Source organism: Oryctolagus cuniculus, chromosome 3 (assembly GCF_964237555.1).
Source record: "Oryctolagus cuniculus chromosome 3, mOryCun1.1, whole genome shotgun sequence".
NCBI lineage: Eukaryota > Metazoa > Chordata > Mammalia > Lagomorpha > Leporidae > Oryctolagus > Oryctolagus cuniculus.
In genome coordinates, this window is record NC_091434.1 from 108,656,628 (window position 1) to 108,684,419 (window position 27,792).

A 27,792-nucleotide genomic window follows, 5' to 3' on the forward strand; every position below is an offset into this window, starting at 1 on the left:
TAATGTTTTTCAATAAAATCATTCTAGAAATTTTCATTTTTTTATAATATTCCATTGAAGAATACAAAATAACAACTGGCATTAAGTACATACCTAGTGTTTGTAGCATTATGGTTTCAAGTAAAACCAGTTCTTGTGTCTGTTGAAGGTAAGCCTGCCAGATAAAAATGTTAAAACGTGTAAGACAAACATACTAGATCACAAGACATTACATCTCACAGCAATTACAGACTGACTGCAAAAGAACCACAGCAGCTTGGAAGTACGGGGGAAACAAAGTGAGAATGATAGGTCAATCTTCTATAACAAGTCTATGAATTACTTTCTAAAATAGAAAATATAAATATAGCAAAAAAGGAAATAACAAGCTAAAGATAACAGTAATATGAAAGGGGACAAGTTAGCTGAAAAAGGGACATCTACCCAGGCACTGCTGCTTCTAAAGTCACATTAAGGACAGAAGCACCAGCCCAAATGAGAACATTAAACTGAAACTTGCCTTCAAGGAATAAGATTACAAATATACTCTAGGACATTTCATACAGCAATTCCTTCAAAGTCACTGCTAATTCAGTGTTTTCAGAATTAACTTCCTTTCTTTAGGAAAGACAAATTCAAATAAAAACTGAAATCACCAGACTATAAGAAAAACATTTAAGATATAAAATACCAAAATAATATATCATACAATATATCCCCATGGAGACATAATCTGAAGAAATTATTCTCTTACTGGAAATAAAGGAAATGAAAGTTTTCTGCTATTCCATTCTTAGTAAGATCATGACAACTGATCATTACATGTAAATAAATATTCACTTACATGAGAATATACCGCTAATTCAGAAAATAAACGGGCCGTTTACTTCTTCTCCACTTTGAAAGGTCATTGGCTGACTTCCCCCCACTCTCCCTTTTACATTTATTTATTCAGGAGGCAAACAGACCAAAAGCAAGAGTTCCCGTTTGTTGGTTCATTCCTCAAATGCTCACAATGAAGCTGGGAGTGGGGAACTGAATCCAGGTCTTCCATGTGGCTGGCAAGAACTCAAATGCTTGGATATAGTGCCTACCAGGGCCTGCATTAGGAGGAAGCTGGAGCTCCTCCTATATGACAAATCAAGAGGATCAGGAGCTGGGGCCAGGAATGGAACTCAGAATCCAATATGGGACACTGGCATCCTAACTGGTGTCTTTAACCACTAAGCCAAGAGCTGATTTTTAAAACAGATTTCTATGATTTGAACAACACTCCCTAAGTATTCAATAAGTTAGACTATCTTTGAATAATCACAAATCCCCTATTATTTAATGGCTAGGCTACATTAATGTTTCACTCCATTAAAGCCAATATCTACAATAAAAGTTGTCATTAATAAACCAGACATACTTCCATCAAAGCTTCAACTAAACTAGACATTAAACCCAAGTCAAATTGAATTACTATAATCTGGTAGTCGTTCCCTGGGTAAAGGTTTTCGATTAAGCAACTCACCTATAATAAAGAATGCTAGAAAAATGATTTTAAAGTTCCATTAATTGTAGCTTCCATTTTAGATGTCAGAAAAATTTTAAATGGTACTTACAAATAAAGTCTACTAATATAGTTATAGAGATGTTCAAAAACTAGCATTACTCTTCAGAAAAACTAAAATGTTAAAAAAACACTGCTCACAAATACATAGTAAAATGTATATATCAGAGAGGCTGGAGATGTGGCAAATGTGGGTTAAACTACCACCTACAACAATAGCATCCCCCACAGTCTCTGATTTGTGTCCTGGCTGCTCCATCTCCCACCTATCTCCCTGCTAATGTTCTTGGGGAAGTAGCAGAAGACAGCCCAAGTGTTTGGGCCCCTGCCACCCATGTGGGAGATCTGGAAGAAGCACTGTTGAGGCAATTTGGGGAGTCAATCAGTGGACGATCTCCCTCTCTTCCCATCTCTCTGTAACTCTACCTTTTGTAGAAACACATAAATTTTTTTTTATAAAAGTATACATCAGAATGATAAGTAGTACTCTATATGCATTAATAATGCAACAAGGGGCTGGTGCTGTGGCGCAGGTTAATCCTCCACCTGCAGTGTTGGCATCCCATATGGGCATGGGTTCTAGTCCAGTTGCTCTTCTTCCAATCCAGCTCTCTACTATGGCCTGGGAAAGCAGTAGAAGATGGCCTAAGCACTTGGGCCCCTGCACCCACATGGGAGACCAAGAAGAAGCCCCTGGCTTCTGGTCATTGTGGCCATTTGGGGTGTGAACCAGCAGGTGGAAGACCTTTCTGTCTCTCCCTCTCACTATCTATAACTCTACCTCTCAAATAAATAAATAAATAAATAAATAAAATCTTAAAAAAAAAAAAGGAATAACTTCAAAATTCTAATTACTGTTCTAGAGGTAAACTAGAATTTTTTCTACTCTCATCTGCTAACAATTTGATTTCAAAGATATTTGCTTTGTGGTCTCAAGAACACTTATAAATCGAGGTATATATATATATATTTATAAAAAACAGGTTTGCTGGGAGGATAAATAAAAACATATAACACTTTGAAGTACCTTTGAATCAAAGCCTGGCAGCACAAGGAACGCAACACTGATTGAACTGCATTTTTATTAAGCCTTTATTCAGAAAGTTTCAGATTTACAAAACAAAAATCAAAATCCAAATTTTTACATACATCACATTTAGTATCCAGCAGTGGCTCTAGGGGATGAAGACAAGCATGTGCTACTTTGATAACATGTTCAAGTTTTCGAGCCTGTTCTTCCACTTTTGCAGCCAAAAATAATGCAGTAGGTGATATTATCTGCAGAAAACATAAAAATTTGGTGATTCAAAAACAAATACATTTTGAGAAATCCCTCTACTTTCCAAGGGGGTGGGAGGTGTGCAAGGAAGGACTGAATTATTAATATTATGAACTGTGTTACCTATGACAAGATGGATGTAAGAGTTTCAATAGTTATTAATTAAACTAGTTATCTATCTCAATCTATAAAATCTACTTGTTTTGAAAAGGGGAGAAGATTTTACCTTAGCTAAGTAAGAGAAAGTTTAAGGATTAATCTACATTATAGACAAAAAGGGAAAAAAGGAAACCTCCAACAAAATAATGCCATACTTTAAAAACAAAAAAGATGAAGAGTGAATAAGCACAGCCATTACACTCTCACTCTTTTAGGCACACAGTCACCACTTCCTAGTGTCCTTTTAAATCAAGCAATGAGTCACTGTTTGGCTAACAGCTACATAATCTTGTTTAAGGGGTGAAAAAGGAACTACAGGGCAAAGTAAGAGAATCCCACAAATAAAACTGCCAACATAATGCCTTTATTATTTCAATAAAGTAGATGGAAAACTAAGGTAGGTATAAATGTAAAATAAACCAACAGAGCAGAAACACTACCAAGTGGAGATCCAGAAATCAGTAAGTTCTTTTAGTTTAGTACATTAGTTCTTTGGGTAGAAGTATAAAAACACAGCACTACAAAGACACTAGGACAGGAAAACATCAATTCTGAAATATTTATTCAAAAACTTAGTAATAAACCACTAATTGCTGATCTGGAAAACAGACATACTTGAAATACAACTAACATTTTTAAGTTACATGCATGAAATTTCATGGAAAGGTGACTTCTAAATGATCCTCACTACATCCTAGGATTACTGATTACTATAAAGAAACGATGCCAAAATGAAGGTGGAAAGAGGCATAAATTATGACACCATAGGAATTAGGTAGTTAACACCGAGAGCATTTCTGATACAGGTAAGGAGGATCCTTTCCTCTGAGAGGAAAGCATTTAAAACATGACATGAAATTTGATCACTGGGTTTTGGATCTGAAACTGACCTGTTCTCTAATCTCACTGCACTTGTAGATGAGTAAATGGAATGAACATGACTTCAAGAAGTTCTTTTCCTATTGCACAAATCTTTAAAACAGACCTAAAATCAAGTGACGTAAACTCTCAACAATCAGAAACATTTCCTTGAAAGCACTAAATACTTTCAACTTATTTTGTTTTAAAAATTAAAGTTATAAAATTAAAAGATGGAAAACAGTAACTTAGTTTGGAAGTCACTTAAACACGAAGATCCAGTTGTTTGTGTCTGCATCTAGCACTGTTTGGCTTCTATTCAGTTTGTGTGCTTAATGAATGAGATGTGAATAATATATATATATAAAAGTAACAGTAGTAAATTCAAAGTATTCCAAAAGCCAATGTCAACATCAGCAATTAAAAGAAACACTCCATAAAATGAAGACAATTTCCCACAATCCCTCATTTATTATCTCATTTCACATGTAAGAGGGGAATGGCTAGTCCAGTCTTCAAAGCTACAACTATTTATCAAAGAGCAAAGCAAAAGTGGTTCAATACAAAAGTCAAATTAGATTGAAATGTAGTAATTTCTATCATAACTGACAGATGATCCAGAACTTCTTAGTTCACTGAAAGGCAATTCCCTCTTCACACTTCTCAGTACTAGCGGCAACTTGGTACCTAGAAACACTTTCAACCTGCACAGGTCTTCTCCTTAGAAGAGTCTCAAAGAGAACAAAGAATGAGTTCTGAGGATTCTAGAATTCTACAAATATAAAAGCATCCAGGGAGCCAAAGTATTGGTCTTCAGGGTAGACTCCTGGTTTATTTCCCCACACTCCCCACAGAAGTCTTTTTATTCCCTCTAACAGGACTCAATTCTCATCCTCCTCTAGTGGAATACTAATACTCAACACTCTTCCAAAGTTCCTGGCGAAATCCACTAACTCCATTCACATTTCCTCCTCTACAGCCTGCACACATTTTACTCCATCAGGGCTGTAAAAACAAAACAAAACAAAACACCTGTTTAGACAATTACTTCATGAATATCCATGTGAGGTTTTAATTTTAAGGATGAATAAGCAAGGTGATAAAACTAGGCATTACTGATTTTTGTATGGAAAACTGATTTTGTTATGTAGCTTGAAAGAATTTTCAATGTTCTGGACAGCAGAAATACTGCTAGTTGTCCTGTGGATTTTAAAGGTGAGTATACCTTTGAAAGTAACAACAGGGGCCACCACTGTGGCGTAACAGGTTAAGCAGCCGCCTGCAGTGCCAACATCCCATATGGGCGCCAGTTCGAGTCCCAGCTGCTCCACTTCCGATCCAGCTCTCTGCTATGGCTTGGGAAAGCAGTGGAGGATGGCCCAAGTCCTTGGGCCCCTGCACCCACGTGGGAGACCTGGAGGAAGCTCCTGGCTCCTGGCTTTGGATCGGCGCAGCTCCGGCCATTGCGGCCAACTGGGGAGTGAACCAGCGGATGGAAGACCTCTCTCTGCCTCTCCTTCTCTCTTCATGTAACTCTGCCTTTCAAATAAGTAAATAATCTTTAAGAAAAAAAAAAAAGTAACAACTATTCACATGTGAACTTGGTTTAAACCCCAAGAATTCCTATCACCATTAATGGAGAACAGTTTGGTTTGAGTGACCAATTATAAATTGGTAGTTTACTATGGAAAGGAATCATGCAGTTTCTTAATCAGATCACTGTTGATACTTAAGTTTATAAACTTTCTCAAATTACAAAGAAAATGAAGGGAAGTTGATTTTTAAATGGTGTCCAGAGTTTGTTACTGTAATAGATGCAAAACTTTTTCAACTATTCTTGAAATAAGACACATTTCTACAGATACACCACACAAATCATGGAGAGGGGGCGGTAGAGATGATGAAGCCAGCTATAATACAGGAATCAGACTGTCTCATGGAATCCTGGCTTTGTTATCTGACTAGTCTAGGCAAATTATTTATTCTCTCTGTGTCAGTTTCTGTATCTGTAAAATGGGAGAAACAGTACTTGCTAATCAAGTTGTAGTGAGGACTGAATGAACCAATATATACTAAAAGCACTCAGAACAGTGCTTCAACTAATAGCAAGTATTTATTATCATTGTGTTAAAAAAAACTTAAAAACTGTGTATTGTTGGCTTTGATTTTAAATTTAAGAAGTCATTTAAAAGTTTATTTAAAAATTTACTTCTTGGCCACCTTTTTCCTTCTGTGGTTAAACTTAATTCTTTAAATATTCAGTTTCAGTGCTAATTAAGCATATCTGACCATTGGAGTTAATGACACCTGACATTAATTTAATGATTTACACCCATATCCTTTTTCCCCTTCTCCTTTTCTACTCTTCTGTTGCCATTCCTACCTCTTGATCTGACTCCCTCCCTTCTCCATCTTTTCTCCTCCTGCCCATTCCTGGCCCTTGTGTCCCCCCTTGTGTCCCCCTTCTGTTGACATTCTTCACTGTCCATTGCTGATTTCAACCTTAATAACTGGAGACAAGGACAGGTTAAATTAACAAAAACCTAGGTAATTCCTAAGTCACCAATGATGGCTGTACTGGTCAGTTCTAAATGAATTATTCTAGTTTTTATTCCTTTATTAATCTTGTGCCTGGATTTGTGTGTACGTTTGTACTTAGTATCTAGTCCTGTCTGTTTCATTACTTTTCAACTTTAAAGCTCTTAATCCAAAAAAGCCCCAAGAGAAGCAAATAAAAAAACCTTCAAGTTCGCTTTCTATTTGATATTAACAAAAGGCTCATTGTAGTCTGTTCTTGTGTCTCCTCTTTATGCCATGAGCCATTTGCTCCCTACCCATTAACCACCCTAAACATCTAAACATAAGATGTTTAGCTGTCTAATGAAAATGTGGGCAATTATTTTCAGTATCTTTAAAAGGGACCCACTAAAAAATACCCAGCAAACTCCGGTTGTCACAGCTCAAAATTTGGAAATTATTTTTTCAAAACTATAGTTTTGAAAGTGGTAGTGGTATCACTTTAGTATAGACTCACAGACAGAAGATCTTAGAATATGAAAATATAAGTAGAATTTTGATGTAAGGAAAGACAAGGGAGGTCCAGTCTCCAACAAAGATAAAAAGTAGAGTAAGTCAAAAGGCCCAGTTATTAAGAAAGAGCATTTTGCTCAAACTAAAATCTGTAACTTTGCTGCACTGAAAACAGAATTATAATTTTGCAGATAATGTCATTAACCCAGCCTGGTGTTTTAGTTGTTTTGTTAACCATATAATTATGTGTGAATGAAATATTGACATGTAAGAAAATCTGTGTTGAGCATAAAAATAAAAACAAGACTGGGACATCTTAATTACATTTAAAATAAGGCTGCTTTAATGGAGGCTGAAAAATACTGAAAAGCAGTACTGATTAAGAGATTTTCAAAGAGTGACCACATTATAGTTAAAAGAGTATATTGAGGGGCAGACATGGGAATGTATTGGGTTAAGTCACCACTTGGGATGCTGGCAATCCATATAGGAGAGCCTGGGATCCCTGGGTTACAGTCCCACCTCTGCTTCTGATCCAGCTTCCTGCTAATGTGCCTAGGAGGCAGATGATGCTGAAGTACTTGAGTTCCTGGCTCCTAGCTTCCTCCTGACCCAGCCTCAGTTGTAGCAGGAATCTGGAAAGTGAACCAGCAGGTGGAAGAGCTATCTCTCTCTGTTGCTCTGCCTTCCAAATACATAAAAATGAACAAACATTAAAAAAAATCCAAACAGTACACTTAATATTCTTAATATGAAAGTACCTTAAGAAGTCCATGGAAAATGGAATTGGAAGATTAGGTTTATTTTGATCCAAAAAGTTTTGAAATACATGAATACAAGGGATCTTCCAAAGAATTCATAGAAAATGTGTATTATGGAAAACTGTATGGACTGCACCAAAAATAAACTTACCTTTCAATTCCATTTTCTATAAGCCTTTGGTAGTACTTTCATATGATCTTGCATTTTACAAGTTATTTAAAGTATACTTAGCATTTCATAGTTAAGTCTCTACTTTCCATTATATAGGCATAGCACATACTAACCCACAATAAACAGTCAAAAACAAGACTCTCATATACTATTGTGAAACAAGAACATTAACACTGCATAGGTTTTCAAATATTCTATATAAGGGGCCAGCATTGTGGTACAGCAGGTTAAGCAGCCACCTGGGACACTGGTACCCCATGCGATCACTAATTTCAGCCTTGGCTGCTACATTTCCAATCTCCTTGCTAAAGTGTCTGGAAAAGCAGCAAAAGATGACCCAAATGCTTGGGCCCTGGCCATCCATGTGGGAGACCCAGAAGTAATTCCTGGCTCCTGGTTTTGACCTGGCCCAGTCCTGACCATTATGGACATTTGGAGAGTGTATCAGCAGACAGAAGATCTGCCTGTCCCTTTCTCTCTATACCTCTGGCTATTCAAATAAATACACCTTAAAAACAAACAAAACCAGATCTTACAAAAGGCCACCTCACCTCTCTTATGATGGCTTAGTGAAAACAGTAATACTTTCCAAATTTATACACAGATTCAATGTAACCTTTATAAAAATCTCAGCTGTATTTTTTGCAGAAACTGACAATGTTATCCTCAAATTCATATGGAAAGAAAAGGGATCCAGAATAGCCAAAACAATCTTGCAAAAGAAAAAGTTGGCAGATTTCTTGAATGTCAAACTTACTACATGAAGTTACAGTAATCAAGGCTGTATGAGTGCAGCCGGCACTGTGGCGTAGCAGGTAAAGCCACAGCCTGCAGTGCCAGCATCCCATATGGGTGCTGCTTTGAGTCTCTGGTTGCTCTTCTAATCTAGCTCCCTGCTAACGCTCCTGGGAAAGCAGCAGAGGATGGCTTAAGCACTTGGGGCAGTGGGAGACCTGAAGCAGCTTCCACTCCTGACTTTGAACCACCCCAGCAGAGGGAGGATCTCTGTTGTTTCCTCCGCCTTCCTTCCCCTCACAGGCCCCCTTCCCTGTAACTCTGCCTTTCAAGGACGCATAATTCTATTTCTATAATGGACGCATAATTCAGAGTCGAGAAGTAAACCCTTATATTTATGGTCAACTGATTTTCAATAAAAGTGTCGACACAATGCAGTGGGACAAAGATTAGTCTTTTTAACAAATTGTGCTGGAGCAACTGTATATTTGTATGTAACAAAATAAAATGAACCTTTTCCTTTACACTACATACAAAAACTAACTCAAAATAAATGAAAGACATAATATAAAGAATGCATAGAATGGTTGATTCCATTTCACAACCACCAGGATGGCTATAAAAAGATAATTTTAAATGCTGGGGGATGTAGAGAAATTAACACCAAACTATTATTATTGTTTGTAGGATGGTAAAATAGCATGCCTATTTTGGAAAACAGTTTGGCCCTTCCTCAAAGTGTTTTCAAAAAGATTACTGGAATCTAGAGTTACTATATAACTTAACAATCTTATTCTTGGGTATATGAATATATCCAAGAGAAATGGAAATACATGTCCAAAATAAATAAAATACATCTTAAAAAGGGGGGGAACTTCTCAGGTTTCTAGTAAGAGGAGAAACCATATTAAAAAAAACTTATACATGAATGTATATAGCAGCATTATTCATTACAGCCAACAAGTGGAAATTAACCCAAATTTCCATCACCTGATAAATGAAAGATGTACAGCTGTAGCACAGATGAAATAGTATTCATCATTAGAAATGAATAAAGTGCTAATGTGCTACATATAACATGCATGGGCCTCGAAAACATGCTACATAAAAGGCCATATATTGCAGGATTCTATTTATATGAAATGTCCAAAAGATGAAACTATATGGAGACAGAAAATGAGTTAGTGGTTGCCCATCGCTAGGAAGGGGAAAAGGATAGGTTGTCAATAGCTAATGGGTACAGGGCTTCTTTTTGGGTGGATGAAAATATTCTATCTTTAGAACATGGTGATGGTTGGACAACTTTGTATGCACATCCATTTATATATCCTAAATATGTGAATTTTATGGTATTCAAATTTAAATATATATAATAAATGCACACCAGCAAAGGAAATCTCAAGGAAGTCAAAGTCTAATCAAGCATTACAAATCAAGCATCACTTTCATTGAAAATCAGCTGACCGTATACAAGTGTGCATCTTAATCATGTATAACTTTACCACACATTTGCCAATTTAAAACTTGAATTAGTACTCATTTCTTAAACAGTGGTTAACTTTTCACATTTCAATTATGCAAGTATTTCAGAAAATCATTTATTTGCGTGCTTGGCTAAGAAAAATAATTTGAACAGATTTATAAGTCTACCTAGAGTGAACCAAACAATTACTAGACATTAAAAACATCAATTATTGAGCCACAACAATACAAAACACCATTTAAAGGTTGCCCCACATCCTCACAATTTCGTTTCCCTTCCCTCTTGGATTTTTTTTTTAAAGTTTTGTTATTTATTTATCTGAAAGGCAGAGTGACAGAGAGCTACAGATTTTTCCATCTGCTGGCCTACTCCCCAAATGTCCTCAACAGTCAGGGCTGAGCCAAACTGAAGCCAGGAGCCAGGAATTCCACCCAGATCTCCCACCTGAACAGCAGGAACCCAAGTACTTGTGCCATCCATATTCTATTGTATTCCAGGAACATTAGCAGGAAACTAGATCAGAAGCAGAGTTGGGACTCAACACAGCACTCAAGACTCAACACAGCAACACAGGATGCAGGACTTCCAAGCCAAGGCTTAATCTGCTGTACCAAAATGCCAGAACCTCTTTTTGGCTATTTTTATTCAAGCCTGGAATTATATCAGTTTTCAGTACCTTCAGATTCTTGACCAGAAAAGAACCATTCTATCATCCAAGGAACCCTCATTTTAAAAATGTTTAAATGTGCAATTTGTCAGGAGAAGAAATTACTGTATTGCGAATCCCAAAGTCATTTTATTTGTTGATGGATACAAATGTCTACTTAATATAAAAAATATTAAATGTGTTTTCATGTTTTCCCATTTAACCCTTCCAAATTTGGTATTTTACATTGATGTCACATCTCAATTCAGATGCTAATATTTCAACAAAGTGAAACACAGTCTTACCACAACAAAGTTGTATTTAATGGGAAATTATTTTATTTTGAATTTTTAAATTTAAACTAAAATTTATTATAACAGTACAATAGCCATATTTCAAATAGTTTAATAACCACTTAATGGCTTATCAGACTAGACAGCCAGTTTTAAACCCACAGTTGCCAATCTGAAGAGAATGAAACATGAAAATATACCATGAGAAAAATTTTTATAGGTTATTACAAAACAGTTCGAACTGATTATTGTCTTTGGCCAATTCCATATTAGGCAGACAAGTTTAAAGTAAACCATCAGTATTTTATGTCTCATCCACTACAATGTATGTCCCTTAGGGAAAGCACTATTCCTGTCTTATTTGTTAAAAAAAAAAAAAAAGCCTCCTTATCTGTCACATTACTATGCACTCAATGTCTGTGAAATAATATGGTCCCACTATCATGTGAATATATAGCATACAACCATTAACTTTGTATTCTACAATTTTAATGCTGAACAAGTAACTGAACTGTTAGTTCTCTCTCATTCCTTTTTCTGTATCAGATGAAATAATTAAAAAAAAAACCACTTTATTTATTTGAAAGGCAGAATTAGAGGGAGAGATCAATCTTCTATCTGCTGGTTCACAAACCAAATGGCCACAAGGCTGGGGCAGGGCCAAGCTGAAGCCAGGAACTGCATGCAAGTCATATTACGCTGCTTTCCCAGGCACATTAGTAGAGAGCTGGTTCAGAAGGGAAGCAGCCAGGTCTTGAACTGCTGGCGCTCATATGGGATGCTGGTGTCAAAGGCAGAAGCTTAACCTGCTGCACTGCAACACCAGCCCTCAGATCAAAATAATTTAGAGGAAAACTTCACATATTTATTTCTTTAAACAGGGTCACAAAAAGAGTACTTAATATTGCCAGCTTTACAACTAAAACCTTAACTTATTTAGGTGTAAAAGATTAGATAAATGCCCCAAGGGCGCTTCAATTAAATTCATTTCTTTTAATTCTGCTTTTACAGTTGTTGAAGCCCCTCCTATTGTAGGTGGTAAAGAGATTTCCATCATTTATTCTTAGTGCCTAGAATGTGTATACAATGTTTATATTTGAATAATGATCTAAATTCTCACTTTAAAAATTAACCAATTTTAGACGCTAAAAACAGTACTCCTGAAATGGTCTTAAATATTTAGTCATAAACATGAGTTCAATCTTACTCTTTAAAAAAAAAAAAAAAGTATTTACTTATCTGAAAGGCAGAGAAAGAGAGCCAAATAGATCCCATCTGCTGTTTCACTCCCCAAATCCCCAAATACTTGGGGCCAGCTTGAAGGCAGGGGCTGGGAACTCTATCTGGTCCCCCAAGTGGTTGGGAGGGAGCCAGGTACTTGAGTCATCACCTGCTGCCTCCCAGGGGTTCCCATCAATGGATGCTGAAATGGGAGCAGAGCTGGAACTTGAACCCAGGCACTCCAATCTGGGAAGCAGCAGCTTACACACCATGCTATTAGCCTTCCTCCACTTTTACTTTATACTGATATTTGAGGGTCCTGGCCAATGCAAACACTCGATACAAAAGGGTACTTCAAAAAGTTTGTGGTAAATGAATTCAAAGACAAGCATTTTCTATGAACTTTCTGAAGACCTCTCTTATAATTGTTAATGTAAAAACCTACTCTATTTGTTTAAAAATGGTGATGCTTTGAATGTACGCCCTAGAATCTGTGTGTAGGAAATTGAATCCCAATGGCACACTGCTGGGATGTAAAAGTCTGATGGGAGGTGTCTGGGTCACAAGGACTGTATTCATCTACGGATTTACATCATAAAAAGGGCCCTGGAGTTCACTCTCCTGTGTTCTAGTCCTTTTACCTTGGGCTATGTGGTAAGTCAGCAAGAAGGCCCTAGTCAGATGTTGGAGCCTTGATTTTTAGGTTTGCTAGCCTCCAGAAGTGTAAATCAATAAATTTCTGTTCAATATAAATTACTCATCACAGGTATTCTCTTTTAGCACCACAAAACAGACTAAGAAGTATTTCGTAGTTCTGGGACAAATGGACTAAGCAGCACATAAATAAACAATTTAAAGATTTTTATAATACATTATACTCTTTTGGCCAACACACCTATAACTACGCAGATAAGAGCATCATGTTTCAAAATACCATTTGAAGCTTTTTTGGAAAATTTTCTAGAGGTGCTCCACAGATTAATTTGAGAAAATTAAATCCAGAATGTTAGATAATCTTTGTAATGCTTATTCATAAATGCACCCTAGATGTATCATCTTTATTTAACAGAACACATTTCAAGGACTTAATTATTCCCTAAAAAACAATAACTAAAAACTTACCTCATATATGTACATTAAAGAACACTGAATAGATGGAATACAATAGAATGTGAATAGCACTCAAGGTAAGATCAGAGACAGAAATTCAGAGATGGAAAACTAGAGTTATCTGCGGGTATACTTAAAGCTACAACTTGAACCTAGTCATAAAGCTTGATAAGCACAATCACATGAATGCAGAGAAAGGCTCTCCAGGAAAACTAGATGCACAATGCAAAATTGCTAAGACTGGCCGGTGCCGCGGCTCACTAGGCTAATCCTCCGCCTAGCGGCGCTGGCACACCGGGTTCTAGTCCCGGTTGGGGCGCCGGATTCTGTCCCGGTTGCCCCTCTTCCAGGCCAGCTCTCTGCTGTGGCCAGGGAGTGCAGTGGAGGATGGCCCAAGTGCTTGGGCCCTGCACCCCATGGGAGACCAGGAAAAGCACCTGGCTCCTGGCTCCTGGCATCGGATCAGCGCGGTGCGCCGGCCGCAGCGCGCCGGCCGCGGCGGCCATTGGAGGGTGAACCAACGGCAAAGGAAGACCTTTTTCTCTGTCTCTCTCTCTCACTGTCCACTCTGCCTGTCAAAAAAAAAAAAAAAAAAAAAAAAAGAAAGAAAGAAAAAAAAAAAAGAAAAAAAATTGCTAAGACTGTTGAAAGAGGAATCTGAAGACCTTTCTGTATTTAGTTCAATAACTTGAGCCAATGAAAATCTAATTTTCACTATTTACTTCCTGTATTTTCTTAGACATCACTGGCACCAGTAGCCACACGGTGCTGTACTACTAAAACCTACTGAAGCAGGAAAGTGAGAACTACAGTATAGGATTAGGCAAAACAATTTTATTTAAATCCCAGGTATGGGGTGGCATTGGGGTGCAACAGGTTAAGACACTGCCAGCAATGTCAGGATCCCATACGTGCACTGTTCGAGTCTCAGCTGCTCCACTTCCAATCCAGCTCCCTGCTAATGAGTCTGAGAAAGCAGCAGAGGATGATCAAAATCCTGTGCCCACATGGGAGACCTGAATGGAGTTCCAGGCTGCTAACTTCAGCTTGGCCCAACACTGGCTATTGGGGCCATCTGGGGAGTAAACCAGTGGATTGAAGACTGATCTCTCTGTCACTCTCTCCCTTTGTGTAATTCTGCCTTTCAAATAAATATCTTTTTTTTTTTTTTTAATAGGTAAGAGACACAGATTTTCCATCTGTTGATTGACTTCCCTGATGGCCAGGGCTGGGCCAGGCCAAAGCCAGAACAAAGAGCTTCTTCTGGGTTTCCCACATGGGTGCAGGGGTCCAAGGACTCTTGCTGCTTTCACAGGTGCATCAGCAGAGAGCTGGATCAGAAGTGGAGCAGCTGGGACTCAAACTGATGCCCACAGTGGCACTACAGGAGGCAGTTTAACCTGTTACGCCATAATGCCGGGCCCCAATAAATAACTCTTAAACAACAACCCAAAAAGACCCAGGTACACAATGTCTGTTTAAAATCTGCACAAGTCTCTTAGTAACTGAGTCCGTTTTCCCAGTAAGAATACTTCACCCCAGACAAACACACCTAAGAGAATGTTACATAGTGGGATCTTTTTTAGATTTCACAAGATACTTCAGAAGGTAAAGAATAAAACATATGCCAACTTGACTCCTATAGAACATGACCAGAGTATAACAAAAGCAAAATTAAAACCAGTGGTATTCACCAGTGGTATTCAAATTTAGCAAGCATCAGTACCACTTGGGAAAACTTAAAGCAAAGAACCTCAGGACTCACACAAATATCCTGCTCTGAGGCACAGCTCCATCTAAAGCACTGTAAAATGTACCTTTAAAGACTTATCTTGATAATTTTGATGTCAATCACAAGCACACCACAAAGGCTTTACACATACTGCTATCAGTGAGAAATTTCAGGCCTGTGAAGATGGTCCCAGTAAGATATTCGAGGTAGGTACAGTTAGCTTTGTACACAGTCTAAATCTGGGTGTGATTCTTGTTTTTGTTCACAGTTGCTGTGTGACCTCAGACAAACTATATTTAACCTTTGTAATTCCCATGTTTTTATGTGGAAAAAAAAAAAGAGAGAGGACATCAACCTCAAATAAATATTTAAAAAAACACCTATCAAATAAACCTAACTATCAGGGGTGAGCATTTGGCAGAGTGGTTGACTAAGTTACCACTTAGGATGCCTGTATCCCCTGCCAGAGCACCTGGTTTAGTTCTGGCTCCTACACTTGATTCAGCTTCCTGCTAACTGGGAGGCAGCAGATGGCAGCTCAAGGGAGACCTGGATGAGTTCTTAGTTCCTGGCTTCAGCCTGGCCTGAACTTTGTTGTTGTGGGCATTTGGAGAGTGAACCAATGAATGGAAGACTCTCTCTGCCTTTCAAAAAAATTTTTAAAATCCTAAGTTTTACAAATGTATTTTTTAATTCTTTTTCTAAGTTTTACAAATGTATTTTTTTTTTATTTTTTTTTATTTTTTGACAGGCAGAGTGGACAGTGAGAGAGAGAGACAGAGAGAGAAAGGTCTTCCTTTGCCGTTGGTTCACCCTCCAATGGCCGCCGCTGCAGCCGGCGCACCGCGCTGATCCGATGGCAGGAGCCAGGAGCCAGGTGCTTTTCCTGGTCTCCCATGGGGTGCAGGGCCCAAGCACCTGGGCCATCCTCCACTGCACTCCCTGGCCATAGCAGAGAGCTGGCCTGGAAGAGGGGCAGCCGGGACAGAATCCGGCGCCCCAACCGGGACTAGAACCCGGTGTGCCGGCGCCGCTAGGTGGAGGATTAGCCTATTGAGCCACGGCGCCGGCCTACAAATGTATTTTTAAAAATCCCTATGATTAAAAATAAATCCAATTCTTCCCATGAATCATTAAATAAACCAAAGCTAATGAATAAGAATGAAATCATTAAATAAACCAAAGCTAATGAAATAAGACAAAATTAAGCACCAAAAGGTCTATCAAGCCTCTTTTTAATGTCAGAGATGCCACAACAAAGTTAATTTTAGGAATACCAGAGCATCCCTAAAGTTCTCAATTTAAAAAAGAGATTACAGGGGCTGGCGCTGTGGCGCAGCAAGTTAACACCCTGGCCTGAAGAGCCAGCATCCCATATGGGAGCCAGTTATAGTCCCGGCTGCTCCTCTTCCGATCCAGCTCTCTGCTATATGGCCTGGGAAAGCAACAGAAGATGGCCCAAGTCCTTGGGCCCCTGCACCCACGTGAAAGACCCAGAAGAAGCTCCTGGCTCCGGATCGGTGCAGCTCCGGCTGTTGCGGCCAACTGGGGAGTGAACCATCGGACGGAAGACTCTCTCTGTGTAACTCTAACTTTCAAATAAATAAATCTTTAAAAAAAAAAATCACAAATGTAATCTCTGTTAATACGAAGGCACCTGAGGGGAATTATAGATTAACAGGTGATTTCTTACTAGAAGTGATGAAATTTACTGAGCCATCAAAATCTAGTGGAGACAGCAAAGCTTTGGTAATCCTCTGCCTAGAGCATTCTCCTTCACAGACTTAATTCTTTATGTTAACATTGGGTTTTCTAAACCTCAGCACTAACAACACTTCATACAAGACAACTTCCTGTGTTTCAGGGCCCGTCCTGTGCACTGCAGGAAGCTTAGCAGCATGTTTCTGTCTATCAGATGCCAGAAGCACCCTCTCACCCAGTTGTGATGATCATGATGATCAAAACTGTTGGCAGACATTGCCAAATGTTCCTTTGTGGGTAAAAATCAACAAAAGTTGAGAACCACAGGCTCAAAGTCTATACTCTCCCTTCCAGTGCCATCTTAAAAAAATTCCTATCCCCTAAGTAGTGACAACTAATCCCAGCTAGCATATATGCAATTTTGCATATTCTCACATTGCTGTGTACTGGATGAAAGAACTGTGAAAGGAGAAGAAAATAAACTTTTCTGTGATGAAACAGATACATACATACATACATGCTTGCAAGCAAGAAATATTTCTGACAGGATACACAAAAATGGTTAATAAGGCAGGGTGGGAACTCAAGACTCTTGGATGGGAGGTTTACCATAACCCCTTCTGTACCATTTTTATTTACCATATGCCCATGTATGTTTTGTAACAAAAGATAATATTTTAAACCCCATTATGTGGGAGAAAATATACTCATATAGATAGGATTCACTCCACAGACCTGTGAGCAACAATGGATCTATTCCATTGATAAATATGTGCTATCTTCTCCACGTGAGGCACTCTTCTAGTCACTGGTGTGACACTGAGTAAAGCCAAAAAAGAAAACAAAACAAAGAACAAATGACCCCCCCCCCCAACAATGGGGTGGATTGTGAGTACTTCTCTAGATAGAGATAATAGGATGGCTTTCCTCCAAGTCATTCACTTCTATACAAGAGAAGAAAGTAACACAAGAAGAGTCACTTTCCAGAGGCCAGCACTGTTTGTAGCAGATTAAGCTGCCATCTGCAGCACTGGCATTCCATATGGGTGCCATTTGGAGTACCGGCTGCTCCATGTCCTGCTCATGTGCCTGGGAAAACAGTGGAAGATGGCCCAAGCAGTTGGGCCCTTGCATCCATGTGGGAGACCCAGATGAAGCTCCTGGCTTCGGCTTGGCCACTGTGGCCATTTGAGGAATATCTCTCTGTGTAATTCTGACTTCCAAATAAAATCTTTAAAAAAAAAAAAAAAAAAGCTATCAGGCTGGTGTTAAAGCATAGTAGGCTAAGCCTTGGCCTGAGGTGCTACCACCCAACATGGTGCTGGTTCATGTCCTGGCTGCTTCACTTCCCATCCAGCTCTCTGCTACGGCCTGGGACAGCAATGGATGACGGCCCAAGTGCTTGAGCCCCTGTACCTGCATGGGAGACTCAGGAGAAGCTCCTGGCTCCAGGCTTCAGGTAGGCCCACCTCTGGCCTTTGTGGCCATTTGGGGAACCAAAAGATGAAGACCTACCATCCGTGAACCAGCAGAAGGAAGACCTTTCTGTCTCTTTCTCTGTACCTCTCTCTCTCAAATCAACAAATTAAAAAAAAAAAAATTTTAAAAGTTATCTTCCAATTTTCAAATGACGCCCTAAGAGTCAATTCAAGTGAAAAATACAGAATGTGGGCAAAAAGTGGTAATCAGGGACCAGCGTCACAGTACAGCGGGTTAAGCCATTCCATACGAGCACCAGTTCAAGTCCTAGCTGCGCTACTTCCGATTCAGCTCCCTGCTAATGTGCCTAGGAAAGCAGCAGAAGAGAGCTAGATGGCTAGAGTACTTGGTGCTCTGCCATCCAGCAGGAGACCCAGATGGAGTTTTAAGCTCCTGGCTTCATCAGGGCTATTTGGGGAGTAAGCCGGCATAGAGAAGATCTCTGTAACTCCCTCTTTCTCTGTAACTTTGAAAAAGAAACTCAAATTTTGGCACAAGCAAATACAAGTTTACTTGTGCGAAGCAGCTGACAAATCTAACTCAGATGTATAGAATCAATCTCAGGACACAGATGGCATATTCTTAGAAGTCATTATCAGTTCTCAGTATCCCACTTAATTCAAATACTCTTGGGGTCTTAAAAAGAATCACAATACAATTAAATTTTGCACACCACAACATTAAGTTCTAAGTGCTGGAGTTCAAGAAAAAAAGAGGCAACAGAACTAATTAAAGAGAAGGCTGAAATTGGAGAGGTGCTACAATAGAGTAGGACCAACAAAAATATTTAGAAAATGTTGTGCTCTTTACTACCTGATATTAAGAAAATGCATTAGACTTTGAATTGGTATAAGAAATGAATGCATCATAAACTTGATAAGCCACATTAATGAACAGATTTTTTTTTTACTTTTATTTAATGAATATAAGTTTCCAAAGTACCGCTTATGCATTACAATGGCTTTTTCCCCTCCATAACTTCCCTCCCACCCACAACCCTCCCCTCTCTTGTTCCCTCTCCCCTTCCATTCACATCAAGATAATAAACAGATTTTCTAATATAAGTTGAGTCAAGATCGACACAAGAGAAGATGTGGTCATTTAGGATATTCCTTGGGGGCACTGTTGGCCCCAGAGTTCTTATACACCACTAGATTTATTTTGAGCTTGATCCAGCAAGGCAATTCTTTTAATTACTAAGCCCAATTACATAAACTTCACTGCACCAAGTGAACAGAATAAATATATCTAAGATACATAGCAAAATCATTTACTGCTGATAGGGACTCAATTCTACAAGAGAATGACAAAAGAATTCAACAACAACAAGGCAGTTTCTGGGTTATCAACACATGCTGATACCAATTTTTTTTTTGTAAAATACAGCAACACTATTCAAGTTCGCTATTCCATAAAATTTATTTGCCAAATGGTATTCAGCTTACTTTGTGGTGAAGCCTCATGCTTTTCATAGTTACTATGACATTCCATTATAACTTTCAAAAAAGCTATTTCCTAATGTGGGAGAATATGAATTTAAAAGTGACTCATATTCAATTTGAGACTACCCCCTTCAACCTAAAAAAAACAGGGGAGGGAGGAGATAAAAGAATAAGACCATACAATTGATATAAGTACACCAACACAAATATTCAAACCATTTTTGATATAATAGTAATGAAGGTAAGAAAGACAACACTTAGACACCAAAGGTACAATGTTGCTTCTCAAAACAAATTAACATGAGATCTCAATTATCATGTTAACTATGATCAACAAAAATTAATTCTCTGGCTTCTTACTTTATGATGACATTTAGGCAAAATAGAAAGCTAGAAATAGAAGGCTAGAAAGCAAATGACCTGGGCTTCACCAGTTAATTTAAAGCTCTAAATTCTGGCTTTCAACAAGATGTTTGTTTTAATGTACACCAACAAGACCACAAACAAGTGAAGACTTGGGGTGAGAGCATTTACTGCAAGAAGAAATAAACCCAGTTCAGCAAACAAAACATCTACAGACATAAAGAGACACCTGTAATTTCTACCAACATTATTCAGGGCTACTTAAGGAAAGTAAAATTCTGAGATATTAAGGAAAAATTTATATTATTATTCACTAGTCCACTATTGCCTTTGGAGACAATTTAAATACAAATTTAACTCCCTTAATCTGAATATTATTATGAATGGCTTCCTTTCTCATCCACAACACCATCAATGGCCTAACTGCTTGCAAAAGAAATAACCAGGAAACCAGAAGCAGATCAAGAATCACACTTAGTCAATAGAGCAAGAGTAGAAGCACAGGGGACTGCAAGAGACCAAAACGTATACAAAAATATGTAACGTTCAAGACAAACCTATATGCCAATCTGATAAACCAAATGGGATTTTTGATCAGCAAACAGTAAACTAGGAATCAACCTAAATAAACCCTATAGTGTTTCTCTTCCATTTAAATAACAATATTTTATTAGGGACCTTTTCTAAGACTTGTTTCAACAAACAGGGTCCTAATGACCTCCATAACTTAAAAAGTCTTCCATGGTCCATTTTCCTACACACATTTTCCAGGATAACATTCTAGAAAAAAGTGTTACAAAAAGGAGTAAAAAAGAATAAAGGCAGGATTAAACATTTCTAAACATGCAATCTTTTTTTTTTTTTTTTTTGGTAAATCGATTTAACAGAGTATGCATCTTACTCCGTGAAGAACAGACATCAAAGCCACTGTCTTTTCTAAGATAAAGCGCCATTATTCTAGTTGCCAAGACTTAGAGGTAGTGTATGGTATCAGTACTCTGGTATTCGAGTGTAAGCTATATGTCAAACACAGACAAACATACTCCTGACACAATGTACTTGAAGTAAATGTTAACCTTTGAATCATTAAAAATTTAAGGAGACAACTAATACTAATGTGAGAAACAGAAATGTTTAACATCTTAGGAAATTACTGTTGGGAACAGAAATATTTCTGAACAGCTAGCTCTCTTAAAGTGTCATTTCCAAAGAATGTAACAATCCCATTTATAATATGTGAAACAATATTGAGCCCAACGCAATTACGATGTATCACAGAACATCTAGGCTTACCCAAATTATACAGTATTTTACTAGCGAAATTATTCAAATACTCACTATAAAAAGTAAAGACAACCAGTATAATAGTTCTTTGGGCAGAGAAATGTTTCTTATTTATCTTTTACCTTGAAAGGCCAAGCAAAGCCTAACACAGTCCCTTATAGTTTATCATAAACTTCAAAAACACACGAACAAAAAAGTGCGTGTGAAGCAAAACGTTATCACGCGATTCACCTTTACCGTTAACTTAGAACATTAAATCCAACAGTAAAATCAATGACCGACTTTTTCCTGCGCAATCGATTTACTTTACAATTTAGCGGTAGTACAAACAGACCAAAAAACAGTACTTACATTTCTACTGAACTTGGTGAAGGAATGGTGCATATAAAACCTGTGCATATAAACAATCGCGGTGTTTATTGTAAGCTGAGAGCTGGAATGTAACATTTAGGAAATATCTGAGAATCACAAGATCTCATTTCCAAAACAACCGTGATGGAAAATTCCCGGTCTGCGGTTCTTTCCCAATGCCTCCCATTTACTCGAAACCAAACCCAAACCCGAAGCTAGAAAAAATGCTTGCAGGGTGGAGGGGAGAAGGGAGAGAACAAGCTCGACGCCAAATAAACAGGAACAATCCTAACTGTTGAGCACTCCACTCTCAGAGGGCTAGAAACAGAGCCCTGGATGTATTTACCAATGGCTACGACTGATTCGACTCAAACAGTGGAAGCGCGGGCGCACACACCCATACAAAACCACGCCAAGACCATAAAGACCTCCAGTGCGCTCCCAGGGTACGCGAGGACCGCCATGAAGCCGGCGCGCAGCGCGGGGAGACGCAGCGAACGCCCAAGCCTTCCAGGAACTGTAACCTCCCGACCTCACAACCCCTTCTCCGACGGGGAGAAGTCGAAGCAGTCGCTCGTCTTCTGCAAATATCTTTTAAAATCCCCCTCCGGCCTGGGCGGCACTCCCATTCCCCGCCGCCGCCGCCGCCGCCACGCGCTGCCCCAGAGATTACACAACGCAGCCTCCCGGCCCGCATTCCCAGAACTTGACTCTCGTCCTCCCCCTCTTCTGGCCCCTCGCGGCCGCCCGAGCCCAAGCCCTTCTTCCCTTACGGCGCGACCGAAACCCATCGAAGGCCGAGGCCGCGGCGCCATGTTCACGGGACACCAGGCCCGGCAAGCGGGTGAGGGAAACAGGGCGTGAGCGGCGGAGGGCCAAGAACTGGAAAGGATACACATTGAGACGCTGTCCCATGTCCTGGATGAGGTTGGCCGCCTGCTGCCGGTACGAGAGCTCTTTATCCGCCTCCACTCCGCAGCGGCGGCTCGGCGTGTTCTCCAGCTGTTCCCGAGTAAAGAACCAGCGAGAAGAAGCTCCACGGCCCGACGCCATGACACTTCCTCCTCCGCCCGCTCCCTCGCCCGCCCCCCTCCCTTCCCGGCTCGCGGACTCCCCGCCAAGGCCGGGCGACCCCGCCCCACTTCGCTCGCCGTAGGCCGCGCGCCGCCCCTTTTCCACCCTCGCTGCCGCCCGTGCGCGTGCGCGGGTACCGCCCTACCCGCTCGCCCTAGTCTTTTGCTTTCTTTTTGGGGCCGCCGACTTTGCTGTCGCGCACGGGACCACAATGCTCCGCGCCGCTTGTCATTGGCCGGCGCCGCAGGTGGGGGTCGGAAGGATAAGGTCGGCGCGGTGCATGCCGGGTTTCGGGTTGGGGTGAAGGGGCGGAGAGCAGGGAAGAGGCTGGGCCGGGGCCGGGTGGGCAGAGAGGCGGGTGCGCGGCTGCGCCCTGCAGTCTGGGCGTGGACTCTGAAGTCCCGGTGACTAGTCGGACGACGCCTTGAGACGAGAGACCTCTGCTTGTCGCGGCGTGACGCCGCACCCTCCATCTTCTTTTTATGCCTTGGTCCGTAGGCGGCGTGCAACAGCCGTCTCGACTGCCACAGCCGACGTGCGGCTGTGGGACGGGGCTAGCGCCTAGGAAGCAACGCTCATGGTTTGTCCGCGCCAAGGTGTCCCCCCCCAATTCCCCACCCCCGCTACATCTTCTGTCACTCCCACGTCACGCGGGCTGTGGGTTTGGTTTTTAGTTAACAAAAGCTATGCAGTTAGTCACTGGAGGAGCTGAATCTATAAGCTGGGCCCTGAGTTTAGACTGAGCTTGTATCTTTAAACTGAATGTGGTTTCTGGGAGTAGAGGCTGGGGAGAAGCAGATAGCGCAAGAGGAGCCCAGCACAAATGTTATCTTTGGTGCTGGCTGGAGTAACAGGCTGCAGTAACCTGTTGAGTAAGCCCGTTTATTGACCCTATAAGAGTGCCACAGCTGGATCAGAGGGGTGGTAGCTAGGATTTTAACCAGGCACTCCAGATGCCAGCATCCCAAGCTGCGCCTTAACCCCTGCACCCACATACCTGTGCTAAGTGACATCACTTCCAGGTGGTGTTGGGGCTTTTGGACTCAGCATACTGCTTTGTCTTAGTGCTGTCTGCCCCAGTTGCACTAGAATATTAATCAGTAAGCAGCTATTCCAAACAGGTGACCTAAATTACTTCATTTCTTAGCCCACATTTTTTGCCTCATACCTTATGTTGCTTACACGTTCCTGGGTACATTGATTTAAAGCGACATTTTAAAAGTCTATCTTCAACACCCATTCATGATATTTAAAAACCTGGCATCTAGGAATAGAGGAGAAATCCTTCAACTTAATAAAAAGCATGTATATGAACCATACAGCTAACATAATACTTAATGGAGAGAAATTAGGTTCTTTAATTTTTTTTATGTGTAAGATTTATTTATTTGAAAGGCAGAATTACAGACAGGCAGAGGCAGAGAGAGAGAGCTTCCATTTGCTGGTTCACTCCCCAAGATGGCTGCAATGGCTGGAGCTGTACCAGTTTGAAGGCAGGAGCCAGGAGCTTCTTCCGGATCTCCCTCTTAATGGAACTAAGAGAGTGGAAGCTTAATTCAGTTATGGTGTTTGTAGGTGGCCTTTAGGAGATGAATTGATTGGGTTTACGGTGGAGCGCCCACGATTACATCTCAGCTTTATGAAAGATCACATAGGTATAGACACACTCCTTCTTGCCATATGATGCTGTGTGCCCCCCGGGACTCTGCCAGCAAGATCACCATCACCAGAGGCTGAACCAGTAAGGCCCTCCTGATCTTGGACTGAACCTTCAAAACCCATAGCCAAAATAAACTTTCTTTTTTTTTTTTTTTTTTAAAGATTTATTTACTTATTTGAAAGACAGAGTTACAGAGAGGTAGAGGCTGAGAGAAAGGTCTTCTACTTGCTGGTTCACCCCCCAGATGGCCACAACAGCCAGAGCTGAGCTGATTCAGAGCCAGGAGCCTGGAGCTTCTTCTGGGTTACCCACATGGGTAGAGGGGCCCAAGCACTTAGGCCATCTTCTACTGCTTTCCCAGGCCGTAGCAGAGAGCTGGATGGGAAATGGAGCAGGCGAGACTTGAACTGGCACCCTGGTGCCTGTATGGGGTGCTGGCACTGCAGGTGGCAGCTTTACCTGCTACACCACAGCGGCAGTCCCAACTTCCGTTCTTTATAAAGGTAGTTGCCTTAGGTATTTTGTTACAAATAGTGGCGGAAAGCTAACATACAAGGCAAGACTATCTTCTCTTCACACTCCTTTCAACATTGTACTCACTGGGTATCCTAGCTAATACAATAAGCAAAGGAAATACAAAGTATGCAGATTATGCTGAAGCAAGAGGGCAGCTTCGTAAAACGCTCCAGCAAATCTCTCAGAGATACCAATTGGTATGGCTATTCACATACCAAGCTGGCTTCACAAAAGCTAAAGAAGCCAGGTTAGAGGACATAGAACCTGGTTTTAGTGTAATAATAAGAAATGACACATTAAAAAAGGTAGTAGGACAAAGTTACTCACATCACCTCTCCCTCAGCTTAAAAAAAGCATAGCATAGGGGCCAGTGTTGTGGCACAGCATGTTAACGCCCTGGCCTGAAGCGCCGATGACCCATATGGGCTCCGGTTCTAGTCCCGGCTGCTCCACTTGCGATCCAGCTCTCTGCTGTGGCCTGGGATAGCAGTAGAAGATGGCCCAAGTCCTTTGGCTCCTGTACCCACGTGGGAGACCCAGAAGAAGCTCCTGGCTCCTGGTTCCTGGCTTCGGATTGGCGCAGCTCCGGCCATTGCGGCCATCTGGGGAATGAACCAGTGGATGGAAGACCTTTCTTTCTGTCTCTACCTCTCTCTGTAACTCTGTCTTTCAAATAAATAAAATAAATCTTAAAAAAAAAAAAAAAAGCACAGCATAGTGAGAGATACCTTACTTTTTGTTTGGGGGAGACAGTTAAGTCTGGACCTTAAATTTGAAATCCACTATTAAGCCTGCTGTAGTAAAATCCAGTGCTGTGTGGAGCACCATGTGCCCTGCTCACAGGCCAGTACCTGGACTCTCCTTAGCCAGGTATCCAAGGACCTGTCTCCACTCCTCTTCCCCAACCTTGGGCAGACAATGGAACAAGACTCCTGTCATTGGGGAATAGGGTGGGAAAATGTTGAAGTCCTGCTTAGCATGAGATAGAGTCCAAAGGCTATTACTCAACAGGTAAAATAACTAGACCCTCCTGAGGTATCCTTAGGTGAAGACTGACACCCTGGTAAGACAGATTGGTATGAGTCTGGTACTCACTGGTGAGGCTGTACAAGGCCCTCAGCAGTGGACCCAGTGTGATCCAATTTAATGTCTGCCTGGGTGACCAAGGGAGTGTCTTCAATACTTCTCCTCCAGCCTTGGGTGGAGAGCAAGGAGCAGTGTGCTAGCTGCTGGGGAATTAAGTACTCAGCTGGTAAAACCTAAAACTGGGAAGGTCTTAATGGTCACAGTCTCCAGACCAGTGCCTGTGGTTGGGAACTCTGGACCTACCCTTGTGCCAAGTGGTGACCCATGGCCATGGTTGATCAAACTTAAATCCTGGCCATTGTCACCTGTAGCTGATTGTATCAGTGTGCTGAGCTGGCTGGGTTTAGCAGGCTGTGGGCTCCTGGTGTGATCTAGCATTGCCGTATTGGTAGGCAGGGACTTCCTGTCCCATTCATCCTCCAACCCCAGGCAGCACAACATGAATAGAGTAATTGTACACTTGAGGGAAGAACAGAGAGGTGGGATTGTCCTTTCACAATGAGGTCCAGGGACAGCAGATTCCAGTGGTACCTGAACATAGGCTACTAACTGGACAAAGCCTCTAAGCCTATCTCAGCCCCTCATAGAGGGTCACAAGAATAGACTACAGTATTTTAAGCGTGTCCTCAGTTCATTCTGAACAACACACCAATGGTGAATTGGGGACAAACCTTCGATAGGAGATGCTCTCTAGCACTGAAACATCAACAGTGGACTTGCAGTAAACCTCATTTTTAGGGTGCCACCTAGTGTTGAAACAAGTGTTCTCAGCCTCAAAAATGTGCAGGCTACTTAGAATTTTTGGAAGCACAGGCACAAAGCCAGATTATGAAGATTAAAAAAAAACTAATCCTTCATTGTGCAGGTAACATGTCAGTAAGCATCAGGAACTTTTAGGGAACTAACAAAATGAGCTGCCAGAAACCACATAATGACTGATATTTGTAGACTCTCCAATGCAAAATTCAAATGAGCTATTTTAAGGAAGCTCAAGGATCCTTAGAAAAACACAAAGTAATTCAATACTCTAACACAGAAACTTAACAGCAATTCTGAAGAACATTTTCTTTTTTTTTCTTAGTAAATTTTCAAAGGGTAAACAAGTCCTTGAGCTGAAAAGTACACTAAGTGATATTAAAAGCGTGATAGAAGACATCAGTAGCAGAATTGATCAAGTAGAACAAGTAGCTCAAATATAGGCCTTTTTTTTTTTTTTTTGACAGGCAGAGTTAGTGAGAGAGAGAGATAGAGATAAAGGTCTTCCTTTTTCCGTTGGTTCACTCCCCAAGTGGCCACTACGGCCAGCGTGTTGCAGCCGGCGCGCTGTGCCAATCTGAAGCCAGGAGCCAGGTGCTTCTCCTGGTCTTCCTGCAGGGCCCAAAGACCTGGGCCATCCTCCACTGCACTCCTGGGCCACAGCAGAGAGCTGGACTGGAAGAGGGGCAACCGGGACAGAATCTGGGGTGAAAGCGCCGCAAGCAGAGGATTTGCCTAGTGAGCCATGGTGCCGGCCAAATACAGGCTTTTGACAATGCAAACTTCAAGGAGAAAAGAATTTGGAGGGATGAAGGGCTTAAAGGAACTTTGGTACAGCATAAAAATATCTGACTTATTGGGGTTTAAGAGGAATGTGAGTAAGCCAAAAGGGAAGAAAGCATATTCAAAAAGATGATAACAAAAATGTCCAAACCTAGAGAAAAGGGCAACTATCCAAGTACAGGGAGGTCAAAGTTCACCCATCAAACTTAACTCATATAAATATACCCCAAGACAAATAAGCGAACTATCCAGTTTTAAAGATAAAGAGGATTCTTAAAGGCCCC

At 40.8% G+C, this 27,792-nt stretch overlaps 1 protein-coding gene and 1 long non-coding RNA gene across 8 annotated transcripts in view; one reads left to right on the top strand and one right to left on the bottom strand.

Annotated features, from left to right (window-relative positions):
- CCNT2 (cyclin T2) overlaps positions 1 to 22,763 on the bottom strand; it is a 42,102-nt gene extending 19,339 nt beyond the window's left edge. For 3 of the 6 annotated variants that reach the window (XR_007920689.2, XM_002712420.5, XM_008258510.4), the window contains exons 1-4: positions 22,529 to 22,763; positions 21,634 to 21,715; positions 2,684 to 2,812; positions 94 to 154 (exon numbers count right to left, since the gene is read on the bottom strand). Coding sequence is in view for 4 of the 6 variants with exons in the window: in XM_002712420.5 (XP_002712466.1) it covers positions 94 to 154; positions 2,684 to 2,812; positions 21,634 to 21,715; positions 22,529 to 22,686 (430 nt within the window). In the remaining 2 variants the exon portion in view is untranslated. Of the gene's footprint in view, positions 1 to 93; positions 155 to 2,683; positions 2,813 to 3,862; positions 4,065 to 4,440; positions 7,345 to 21,633; positions 21,716 to 22,528 lie in introns of those variants that run through there. The other 3 variants (XM_017342802.3, XM_051849616.2, XM_008258515.4) reach the window with 3 other exon arrangements.
- Positions 22,764 to 22,843: 80 nt separating this feature from the next.
- Positions 22,844 to 27,792, top strand: part of LOC127491784 (uncharacterized) — a 47,579-nt gene continuing 42,630 nt past the window's right edge. For both annotated transcript variants that reach the window (XR_011387310.1, XR_011387311.1), the window contains exon 1: positions 22,844 to 22,954. This is a non-coding gene — a long non-coding RNA (uncharacterized lncRNA). The remainder of the gene's footprint in view (positions 22,955 to 27,792) is intronic.